Source organism: Nymphalis io, chromosome 25 (assembly GCF_905147045.1).
Source record: "Nymphalis io chromosome 25, ilAglIoxx1.1, whole genome shotgun sequence".
Classification (NCBI taxonomy): domain Eukaryota; kingdom Metazoa; phylum Arthropoda; class Insecta; order Lepidoptera; family Nymphalidae; genus Nymphalis; species Nymphalis io.
The window spans coordinates 9,606,766-9,619,912 of NC_065912.1; the positions used below are offsets into that span (position 1 = coordinate 9,606,766).

At 32.1% G+C, this 13,147-nt stretch overlaps 2 protein-coding genes across 2 annotated transcripts in view; both read right to left on the reverse strand.

The window, feature by feature from the left end:
• Positions 1-452: 452 nt before the first annotated feature.
• Positions 453-1,566, reverse strand: LOC126778272 (uncharacterized). The gene has a single exon (XM_050501764.1). It carries the CDS (start codon positions 1,453-1,455, stop codon positions 712-714), a length of 744 nt encoding a protein of 247 aa, XP_050357721.1. The 5' UTR covers positions 1,456-1,566; the 3' UTR covers positions 453-711.
• A 1,308-nt stretch (positions 1,567-2,874) lies between these two features.
• LOC126778152 (uncharacterized) overlaps positions 2,875-13,147 on the reverse strand; it is a 31,654-nt gene continuing 21,381 nt past the window's right edge. The window contains exons 5-11 of the mRNA XM_050501589.1: positions 11,873-12,000; positions 11,504-11,754; positions 5,575-5,739; positions 5,136-5,268; positions 4,406-4,588; positions 3,892-4,030; positions 2,875-3,075 (exon numbers count right to left, since the gene is read on the reverse strand). Of these exons, the coding sequence (XP_050357546.1) occupies positions 2,936-3,075; positions 3,892-4,030; positions 4,406-4,588; positions 5,136-5,268; positions 5,575-5,739; positions 11,504-11,754; positions 11,873-12,000 (1,139 nt within the window). The 3' untranslated portion in view covers positions 2,875-2,935. The remainder of the gene's footprint in view (positions 3,076-3,891; positions 4,031-4,405; positions 4,589-5,135; positions 5,269-5,574; positions 5,740-11,503; positions 11,755-11,872; positions 12,001-13,147) is intronic.

Genomic DNA, 13,147 nt, shown 5'->3' on the forward strand with positions numbered 1-13,147 from the left:
ACTCGCCAACGAATTTTCATTAGTTTTCACTTATAGACGGAGTGATTTATGAGAAAGGTTTAAATGTATAATTCATTTATATTTTGTGGAACTGAAAAAATTAAATGAACTGAAATATGACGATTGATGGTTGAAGATGTCGGAAAAAATCATCCCGACTGGGAGCTTACTGGCGTGCGCCACGAGATCCAATATAAACCGTTATATTATACATATAACTCTATGTATAATATAACGGTTTATACCGTAATATTGTTACGTTTTATGTAAAAATTCATCATTGAGATATCATTGATATCATTCAATCATTGAGAAGCCGGGACTAGTATCTAGTATTATATATGTTGTAAGTATATCTTACGAAATACAGCAATGATTACAATCAATTGTATCTTAATTTTGAAACAAGAAAGAAACATGTGCAACAAATCTCACAAAGAAAAACACAAATATATTCGTTATCATATCTTTATTTATCACTTACTGATAATATATCTATTATAGATAAAGGATATCAGACATGATTTAAAACACATAAATATATAAAGTTTTTAAATATCAGTGTATTGTACACATTTATAATATTAATAATAATTTTAATACAAAAAACTTTTTTACTTTTATTTTGGTTATTGTAATGGATATTTCATTACATAATTTGTTCACTCATTAATCATTTAAAATATGAAACAAAATCAGTCTTTTTTCAATCTAACTTATCCTGCAGAGCACGTCGTACATTTTATAAGCTATTTCCGCCCCTCCAAATCCTATGTAACATGTATTATGAGTCGGATGAACTTTGCCAGGCGTCAATGATAGTTGGTGTCTCGCTCTTCCGACGTATAGAGTTTCTCCAGATGTTGTTCTCCCTCCAGCGATCGCTCCAGGTGGTACAGATCCATTAGAAGCCGGCACCCATCTAAGATAATCGGGCTTAGCGCATAAAACTTCAATATTCTGCACTGGAATCTCTTTACCGTTAAACATGACAGAAGCTGCATTGTGTCTCACAGATAACTTTCCAGGGATCAGTTCTCCATTGTGCCAAGCCCGAATCACCCACAGGGGGCTCCCATCCCAACCTTCTTGGCCTCCTATGACTGCCTTCCCAGTAAGACTGCTGGCTGTCGTCGAAGTTGTTGGAACCCAGTCGTAATCGCCAGCGGTTTCAGATATTTGCACTTGTTCAGACGGCGTGCTGGATGTTTCTCCGTGATAGATATAATTGGTAATGTACGTTGGTTGATTTGAGTCTGGTGGCGGCATTACAGGCACGGGCACCATCATTGTTCCAGGAACATAGTACGGCATTGGTGGGGGATGCTGCGGTGTAACTTGGCCATAATCTGTAGGCGGATAAGTATGACGAGGAGGATATGGCGGTGGTGGTGGAGCCCATCCTGGGTGTCCGTAGTATGGGGGAGGTGGCGGTCCGTGAGGTGGATAGCTCATTTTCACAAGAGCACGGTAATTAGTATTGAATAGAATAACACTTTATAATTTATATGTTTATGGTTTCTCGTAGGTCTCGTCACTGGTTCGAGTCCGTATACTGTATCTTTTGTTATCACTGTCGGCTGTATTGGGTCACAGCTTATATTGTTCGCTATTTTAATCTTATCGACACTGATAAATGGATAAATTCGATAGATTACGTGAGTCATTTGTTGTTCTGTTAGTCATTTTTGTGCTGCAAAGAATTTATACGATTTGTCACCAATTAAATTTTATTTTTATACAATTATGAATTATTCAAACATAAAAACTAATTGTTATTGATGACAATGATGGTATCCTCGAGGTCTACAGCCTTATAAGCTGGCCACTGGATCAACGAAATATTTCCCTTGCACAACGTGAAATTAATATTTTGTTGATATTTAAGGTCATGTAAATTGAATTGTTATTAACATACCTATGTTATTTGGTTAGTTGGATAGAGTAACTAGTTTCTTGCCGGCTCACATAATCTTATAAATTGGAACGCAACATAATTCCAACCAATTGTAACCTATATATGTAATTATAAATAAAATCTAAACTATTTCGCTTTGTTTGTGTGCACTTCTTCATTTTTGCACTTGATAAATAGTGGATCCTAAATACAGGTATATATATATACTTAAAGGAGACCCCTATGTAAGTATAACAGGTTTGTAGAAGTATATTTTGTGTATATTTTGACATATTTATAAAAATGTCAATTTTTATAAAAGTTATTTTAACGTATTTAAATAAGGTTTGTTTGAGTATTGCTTGTTGCAGTACATTAAGATTAATGAGGATTAAAAAAAATCAACATATTTTCAAATTACATATATTCATAAAAATACTATTATAGCTCTTAATATTTAAAATAATTAAAATAAATAAACACAACTCCTAGTGACGTCAAAAAGATATAAAGAAAAAATAATCGAATACCTAAAATATTTTGTACAAAATCAATATTTTATCATCGAAGTATTCATTCGTAACTTAACAAACAGACCCACAATTCAATTAGTGGAAATTAAATATCTATGAGCACCTGATATTATCAAACTTGTTTTCAACAACTATTTTTAAATTTAATTGAAGTCATTTATATTTATAAACATTATTTAGTATGTGTTTAGATTCTGTTTCCTCTCTTTCTGTCATCATTGATTTGAAATTCGAATGAAGAGAAATTTCTTTAACTAATTACTTATTAAATAATATTTATTTAGGTAGGTTTTTAGAAGGTTTACTTCTTATTATACATATTTCTATCCAAGTTAATACTTTGCAATCAATTGCTTGAAAAAGGTTATCATATTCATAATATGATTCTTCGTAAATACAATTTACTTTAACTTTACAATAGATTTAAATATCTGGTGAAAAAGTAGAATCAATCAAAATGAAGGTGGTATTATATTACATTTTTGTGCATGAATTTCGGAGGATGTTATGTTAATACGACAGCTCTGAACACGCATCGGTTGCCGTCCATGAGCGCGGGCCACACGAACGACTTGATAAGGTCCGAGCGTCTCTCACGCGCGTCGCCAAGGGAGAAGCGTACGTGCTTGTCCGGATTCATCACAACTAGAAATAGAATAACAAATTGCAGTAAAACTTTTTAACGAACTAACACGAGTGTGTAGAACCCGTGCACCTTAAGCGACGAGATCGTGGCCTCAAACCCGGGCAAACATAACGAATTCTCATATGCTTAATTTGGTTTTTAATTTTCTCTCAGTACATAAAATTCATCTAGTGCTTTACGGTGAAGGAAAACATCGTGAGGAAACCTGCATGTGTCTAATTTCATTGAAATTATGCCACATGTGTATTCTACCAACCCGCATTGGACCAGCGTGGTGGAATAAGCTCCAAACCTTCTCCTCAAAAGGGATAGGAGGCCTTAGCCCAGCAGTGGGACATTAACGGGCTGTTACTGTACATAAAATTACCCTGAAGAAAACTAAGATAAGGAAACTGGCAACATTTGTATGTTTTAACTCAAAGTGGGGTAACGTGTCGAATTCGCTCCAAGAATTCTTATGGTAAGATCTATACCCATCATTCGGACATTTTGATTTTGTTACTTTTGACATTAAAATATCTGTATTATATATTATTTATATTACCTATGCCTGCTTTGGTATATTGCTATACCTTTTGTTATACTTACTTACTTAATTTACTTACACATACACACATGTAGGTATATGTATTTAAGCTATATTTTTTTTTATAACACAATAAGTTGTTAATTTGAAAACTGTCAATGTAATCATAATAATCATAATTGTTTTGTAAATCATTACTCAGACTTACAAACTTCATTCATTGAGCAATATTTATTGCTTTAAATTTGAAAACGATTGTGATTACTAGCGATTAGAAATTTGCTTTTACCTGGTGTAAAGTCAGTGTCTATGCGTAATGGCGGGGAATGTAACGCAAGGGCCCATGCGGCGCGACATGCAGCCGCCGCCAGCGCGTGTAGGGCTCCACACGAGGACAGGCAAGGGTACTCACGCAGCGTATTAGCTACCTATAACACACAAGCTGTATTTAATACAAGGTCATTATTTGAAATAGATTTGTCATCGTAAAACATAATAAAATTAATTATAAATCTAATCATGCAAGATAAATGTAAACATTTAGAAACAGACTACAAGTTTATAAAATAATTAAAAAACAATATAACTCTGTATCTGACGTCATTGAACAATTCATTAAAGACATATATACAAACACGCGGTCACTTTTGTCAACTAGTTATCATAACAATATCACTTTTAATGTAAAGCCATAGTAAAATTATTGTTAAAAGCTATTGTTAAACACCACTATACGTTATGTAAGACTGAAATCTTTTTCCTACAAAGTCTGTGATAGCGATGATGAAAGTAACAATACTGACTTGATTGATAACAGTGCGTTCAGCCTCCCCCAGCGGGAACGTATGCGCCGTGTTCCGTAAAAGACGCAAAGCCGCGGCCGACAGTTGCGCAGCGCCCGGCGTCGCTTCCGACTCGCAACCGAGCAGAGCCTTCACTTCGCTGATCCGCTTGTCGCGAAGACTAATCGCCGCCCGGAAGGAAAGCTAGTAAGATAATGAAACTTGTTTATATTGCTATGCCGCTAGTAGGTCTTGCAAAATAAAAATAAAGTATTTGGAAATCAATAAATTATGTTGTTAATATAATTTGTATATGTACTTACATATAATATACTCAATAAGTCATAAATCAAAATATTTATTCAAAATAAAAGCGTTATAATTGCTTATTGATTGTCTACCAGTGGTTTGGAAATAAACACACCCTGAGAAGAATCAGCGAAATAATTTTCAACGGCTAAAATATGTTTATAATAGTATACCAACTATAACAATGCTTAAAATATTATGATCTCATAATATTTACATATTTATATTATGTCATAAATAATGCTATCCAAATTAGCAATACATTAAAGATCGTTTCTAATTTTTGTATCATATTTATTTTCTTTCATTTTTGTTAACTCCTACAAAAAATCAAAAGCAATTACGACTATAACGAAAATTGCTCAGAAAAACATTTGTTTACTTATTGTAAATGTTTTTTATTATTATCATAATGTTTGGAATAACTTAGTGTTATACTTACGACAACAACAGAAAAGACGATCTTATATTTCAGATTGGGTGTAGGTTTGAGTGGCTCAAGCGCGGCGAGCGCCGGTAAAGTTTCATCCGCCGCACGCGCCCAAACCGCTGCGTATTGAGACACTAGCTTACTCCTGCAATACCAAGGAAGACAAATTTTATAAATTATAAACAAGAATATTATAAGCCAATACGGTATTTATATAATCTTTATAATTTATAAACTGTTATTTTTTAAATAATATAATCATAAGTTTTTTTTAACAATCGTTATAATACAAATTACTTTATGTAAGTAAGTCTATGTTTTTGTATGTATCACATGTTAAATATATTTCATTTAAAGGTTAAAATAGGATGATCTAAACTACCTTCAAATCCAATTCCCAAGTAAAAGTGATGCTATAATCAGGATGCATTAATCATAATAATTTCCTCACCTGTCTGGATGTTGATGAGCGTCGTCACTGTCCGAGTGGTACCCGTCACTGGCGGAGTCTGTCGGTGAGCGTGGGGTTATCTCCGCTGTCATATGACCCTCATTCATCTGAGACAAGACAGCTGCACAGCCACGGGAGTAGCTCATTAATACACCTGCTACTGGCCTGAAATAGAAACTGTGATGATCAACATCCGACGTAATCAGTCCAGTCAGTCAGTGTAATCAGTAGAATAAAAACAGTTCAGACTGAAATCAATATTATTCTAAAAGATTAAACTCGGTGATACAATAACGAGTATTAAGATATTAAATAATATTATCTTTGTTTATGCGGAACTAGTCAGATCTTTATTGTCCAGTCTTTAATTATCCACGAGTAAGTCTCGCATCAGCTTTGTATCCATCATCTTCTAACGAAAGATCAAGCAACTCGTCCAAATAAACATCAACAATTAGAATCACCAAGAACAATGAGAAGTGATAATTCGCGTAATGAACTAACTTCAGAACAAAGTCTGATGATATAATCTTTCCCAGACGATGTTCCTGAGAACGAAAGTTTTATATAATTTTTTAGTGTAATGAAGACTCTGTCATATTGCAATTAATACAAAAATGTGAGCAGTTTATAATAGACATAAGAAAGTCTTGGCTTGAAATATTCATTTACAGCGAAATAAATTACCTTTTTTTTTAAAGTTTTCTATTTCATCGTTTCTATTTTTTTTATTTGGTTTATTCGAGTGCATTTAATTTTTTTTCTAAGCTAAAATCCACATTTTTATACCGTACCGTACATTTAATGATTACTATTAATTTAATAAATATGTATGAGCCAAAAAAAACTTTAGAAGTCATGGACGTACTGGACGTATGTCTGTGGTCAAAGAAATAAAAATACCTACATGTAAAAGATTTGGACCTGAAAATTTATTCTTGGACTTAAAATTAAAAAAAAAAAACAAATCCTTGGCTGACGTAATTACAGGCACTATAACTATGTAACCATCTTAGAGCTAATGATAAAAGTTTTTATATATTTAAGCATTTCATATATTTAATGTCATCTATTTTAATATATAAAGCTTAAGAGATTTTTGTGTGTTATATTAATCTAAAGATCTTTCAACTGGACATATTTTTGCGTCAGTATAAGAATAAGCTACGACCCACGTAGAAGTAGCAGTAACGTTCAGTGGGTGAAACTGCGCCGAGGAGCTGATATAAATAATTATTATTGTATTCGACTTTGCAATTAAAAATTACTTTACAATACGAAATTTATATGCAACTTGACTTATTATCGAGATCATTATGAAAACTTTGGAGAATTAATACGTAAAAATATATAACGTGTAAAACAATATGAATGTCAAAGAAAATCACTACAACTTTTCTTATAAGGAATTTTTCTAAGAAACTACAAAGTAGTCTCATAAATACATCAGAAATGTAAATAAAAAATACTAGATTAACAACTAAATGAATGCGATGCGAAAAAGTAACATCTAATCAACATGAAACTAAATCTAGATTCCAGAGAAAACACAGCACACCTAACTTTTTCCCAAACGATTTGTTGGAAAACATCGATTTCCAAAACTTTCATCGGAAAGTTGTTTACAAATACTTTTCATATTAATCGATGTTTATTTCATTACATATATGAGCAATACAGATTTTTTTTAATTAGTGGAGATAATTATTATGTATTCTAATATTTGTTATAATACTGTACTTTTGATTTTAGATGGCGACGCTAAATCGTTTAACTTTTTTACTGACTTGACTTGGGATTCGATCCCAGGATCTCAGAATCTGCAGAGTTAAAAGCTAAAACTAAAAGTTTAACTCTTCCAGCACTAATTAATAAAGGAATATTTTTCTGCAAACTTTAGTACTAATTGATACACAAACATTGACCGACAAAGTTCCCACACATAAATTACTACATAATAAATAAATGCGATCAAATGAGTGAAAAAAGTGAAACAAAAATATTAACCACTTATGAATAAACTTTAAAACAGTCATTTTTATCGAAATAAAACCAACCACATACAATAAATAAAACTAAATTATAAAAGCGTTTTAATTTTCAATATTAATATAAATTCAGTTAAAACAATGGAGCAAACGGTATGAATAATTTGCTCCACATTAACAAGATAGTATAAAATCTCCCGTTTTCTAATTTGCAAAAATAAAACTTTACATAGACAAGCGAAAAAAAGTCCATCCATCATAACAAAACGAGCAATTCTTGAACAATAAGATTCGTAAGACGCAGTCGTAATTTTATGTATCTAAAATATGAATGTAGAGAAACTTTACAACCTTATTAAAGTTAACAATAGCAATAACAACACGAGAAGCACATTGTGTGAAAAAACAAGAGCCGGTTCAACGGAGACTTTACTTCAAACGGTAACTTTATGGGCTACGTAATGCCTGAACGAGGCGCTAATTTATCTGACACTTCTGTTATGTCACAACAAATTGTGTGAAGATTTTTTGTCAAGTAATTTGAAATTGGAAAATTGATTTTTATGTTTTGTTTTATTTACATTAATAATATCATGATCATTTACAATTGCAGTAAGCTGCTGGATATAGGCCTAACTCAATGTGCACCAAAGGTTTTCCACATCCCGCAATTAATTGGGTCTCATCACCTTCAGCTCATCGCTCCACCTGGCTGGAGGGTGGTCTACGGTACGATTGTTGAACCTCTCTAGACTCTTAAGATTCTGCTCTAACGAAAATCTGTCCTCCATACATGACCAGCCTACTGCCACTTCAGTCTGCTATTTATGCAGGCTTATCTGTAATTACTTTTACTCCTATATGTTTATTTAGAATGCCGTATCACCGAGTAGAATAGAGACTCGCTATCTCAATCTCTTAAAGGTCTTAAGAAGTAAGATTTTTTTTCTAAAGCGCATGTATCGATATTATCGTGTCTTCAGTGCCTCAACACTCCCTTTTTGTTATAACAGCCTAAATATATATTCAACCATGCTTCTTTAAGGCGGATTGGCAGTAAATAATTAAATTATATCAAATATAAATTATACAAACCTAATGAATTTCTAGCCGGGAAACAGCAATCGCTAATTTCATACGTCAAATATTTGACAAATTATCTGAGTATAAACTTATTTTACATGCGTTATTTAATGAGTGAAAAAGAGTAGATTTCGAATGGGTCTAGTACCCATTCGAAATCTACTCTTTTTCACTATTATCAATATAATCTTATAAAATTATTAAAAATTGCTTGAAAACGCCTGCTATATAGTATATTTTAATTCAAAGTAACCATACTTGCAACACAATGATAAAAACAAAACAACAATTTAAAAACAAATTACATAGAACCCTAAACATTTCATAACATGCTTAGTTTTAAAATAGCTCAAAGATGCAATAGAAAGATAATAAATAGCTAAACTAAGATTTATATAGCAATAAAAGTCATTACACCGACAATAAAAACACCCGATCACTTATAAAACATGCAATTTAAACTAAACGGAAACAGTTATAATAACAGGTATACATCGCTATCAAGAGCTGTTATATGCAAAAGGTGATTACATAACCAATATGGTTTTAACGATATCACGTAATATTTAAAATATATATAAATTTACATTCACGCCTACTTGTTAATTACTTTTACATTACTTACAAAACTCGTTTTGAATTTATGTAAGATTATTTTAAAACGACAAAACTTTGTTCTCATTTGCATATTATTTTAAATTATCAGTTTTGTTTTCGATGTCCATATTAAGATTACATTTAATTATAATTAAACGAGGTCAAAGTTATTATTGATAATGTAAAATTTGTTATTTTTATTTTGTAAAAATTAATTGAATAATTTAAATAATTTATAAAAACAGACTGACGACAAGGAGTGTCGTGGTTGTTGCTGTTGTTTTAGGAAAAATGTTTTCAGCTTGTGAGATAATGATCAACGTTTGAAAATAAACATTTTTTTTTCACCTATAAGGACTGCAGATCATGAGTTCAATCTCCGGATAGAGCCAATCAAAATTAATTGTGTTTTTCTGTCCAGAATACCACACCGATGTTTGGAAGTTAAGTCTCTCAAATCGTGTCAGATTGTCAACCATGTTATGAGACTGAGGGGAGTGCAGAGGAGTCTGCATAGTCCTATTACTAGAATGTGCTTAGCTCTAAATCACAAGCTAATTTATAATATATAACTGTCACTCGATTTAATAATCATATTATATTTTATTCAGTGAATGTAATCGTTCATAATCATAATAAAAAACTTTATTCTTGTCTAAAACCCGTACAACGTCGTGATCACACTCTTCAAATTTAATTTCATTACAGCGATACTGGATTTGTTCCTCTAGTTTAATGGTATACACTGTAAATATTGCATAATTATTTATGATCACGCTTTTTTGGCTTTTGCTTTCACCAGTTACGTAACGAAGAAATCAATGATGGATGCCATTTCATTTATACATAACATACGTCAATATTGGATTTGCTTTTGGATGAGTTGTGGATTAAGTTGAACAAACATTTGCTTTGCAATCGCAATTTTTTTGCTAACAACATGTCGTTTAGTTTTATGATTATTGGTGAAATCTAAGTAAAAGTACCATTTAACATTTTTATTGTCTAATTCTTACTAGAAGTAACATTTAATATTCATATGTTTACTTTTTTGTTTACTTGATATGTACGGTATTTTTTAAATTATTTTATTAATTTCATGCTCGATGCTGGAAAACATGTAACGAAACCTGCATGTAGTGGATAAAATTCTGCCACATGTATATTCTCCAGCTCATTCTAGAGCAGCTTAGTGGAATAAGTTTCTAATCTTCTCTTTCAAAAGAGAGAAAGCCTATAGCGAAAAGCCCTATGCAAGTCATTTAATAACTGTAACTTATTTTATAGTTTAGGTATTTGTTTTAAGCTGCCAATATCAATTTTTTTTTTCTGCAACAACTTCCGTACAAATTATTACCTACGCTTAAAGCATCAATTAGAAGATATATATAAACATTATTAACTGACACTTTTCAATATATGTTTGATAATGCGTATGTTGGAGAAGGAATGCCATGAGAGATCGGACCGTAGGACCGATCGGACATGGAGAGTTTTACTGGACCAGTCTAAGGCCCACCCGCAGCTGTAAAGCCTCAGATGATGATGATTGCTCAGGTATATTTTGACCGATGTTAGATTTAGTGGTTGAAGCGTAACCCGTATTAAAAGTAAATTGTTTTTACTTACAGATATAGAGTTTTTGACATTAAATAATTATGTTTCCATTCATCGCATATCTGGTAATCGGGTACCTAACTATTAAGGCCAAGAATCATATCCGCTGTTATTAAAAAAAAACAAGCCCGTGAAAACGCCATTTCCTCTTCCTCTACAGATAACATCACTAACATCCTATGAGGAATTAGAATCATAATATTTTGACGGACGGATAATTTGCTTTAATGTAAAAAAATTAAAGAGAAGATTATATAAGGTTATTCCGTTCGTAAACCTAAAACACAAGGTCGGCTTTTAATTTGGACGTGTTATAATGAACTCTTATGTATGTTACGTATAAGAATTTAGAAAGTATAGTTTGCATTCTAACACCTACAAAAACTGGTATAGATGAATGTGAGATAGTAAGGAGCGCTATAATTGTTTTTATAATAACAGATACAGCTTCGATAAGAATTAAAACAATTTGAGAATCGCAACAAATTAGAATATAATATAATTAATATACTTTATATTAAAATCTCTTTCAGACAACCTACATTGCCTATATACGAATATACAGGAAATGCTTGGTAAAGCGGTGAGAATTGAGTTGACAAACGTTATAGGATAAATTTATTATATTAAGATATTTCTCTTACCTTGTGTCACTTAGATCCAACGTGGGGTCACTCCTCTTGATTTGCCCGACGCAGGCCAAAACAGCCTTGTCGCTCTCGACCCTAGCTGACAAGGAAGCCACTAGTGTTGGCAACTGCCGTAAAGCCGGTTTATCGACAATCGTCAAGAGTGACTTGTTATCGATCAGTCGACGTTCAACGTCAGCGTGGGATAACGCGAGTAAGCGCTGGTGGGACGAAGATGCTGGATCTTGGTTCACTGTCACAGATGACTGAAACCAAAGGAATAAAACTGTAGAAACAATGCTTACAATTGATTGATATTTGAATATGTGTATATTAAAATAGAACATAATATAATAAATAATTACTCAAGATTAGATGACTAACCAGTTCCTCCAGCTTGTGAAGAGCTTGCTTATAAACCTCCACGTGTCGCTGCAGCTCATTCTTCATCGCCACGTGGAGCGAGATCAGCGATCCTGAAGCATCAGCTGTCAAGCCATGGGTCCCTAAACCTGTGATAAATACAACGTATAAACCAAACGAAAAGCTCGATAACGGTAGTCTGATTATGAGACTTTTTTCCATTAAAGCAGCAGGGTGGATTAAGTTCTAAATCTCCTCAAAAAAAAGGAAGAGATTTTAGCCCAGAAATAGGACTTGTACAGGTTTTATAATACATAATTATTTACTATTCTTTGATGATTGAAAATATCACATAAAAGCGTTTTGTCAACTCATCTCAGTAATACTCCTTATAATAATTTAGATCTAAAGGATTACAAGCATATAACGGCATGTTTTAACCTTTACTGCGTGTTACGTATTATTTATCACATTCGTTTCATTTCGTATCAGACTATGATTTTCTATAATTTTGTTTTATAACAAAGGTAGAACAAAGATATAAATCAAAAGGAAATCACGCGATTCCGGCTCATCCTCCAATTTACGTATTTTCATCCGGCGTTTAAGGGAATTAAGAATTATCCAAGCATTTCCACATTCGTCACGTCTTTCAGAAGCAAATGGATCCCTTTATGTTGACCTTCCAGTATATGTCATTATATATCACATGAAAAATTTGACGAAAAGTATAAATTTGGACAAAAATTAAAACAAGTATCAGTGATAAATAACAATTAAGATTGATGTTAATATTAACTATATTTAAGAACTAGTACAAAATAAAAACATGGTGATTTGAAAAAAAATATTGGAAGAAACAAATATTCGAAATACTAATCTAGATAACATTCAAATTTTATGTAAATATTGATCTGAATCAAGAATACTAATATCATATCGCTAGTGTTTTTATGTTTTTTTTATCTATCCCAAAATTCGTTTCGAATGACATTTCAACATATTTTCGAGCAATTGAAATTACGGTTTGCTTCGGTATGACGCAAAATGGCAAAAATTTTAACACTTCAAGTTTCAAGGCTCAAAATATTACCCAAAGTTTGAATATCGTTGTGCCACAAATATTTTTATATACGTTAATTGTAATTCCTAAAATCAACCCACGCGGACCGCCACACTTGAAATATTTCGTAATATCACGTCATTATTTAATATCTTACGTTTATTATTCAATATTTTTAAATGTAAGTTTTTAACTTTATTATTAATTAACTTATTATATTAAAAAGTTATTAA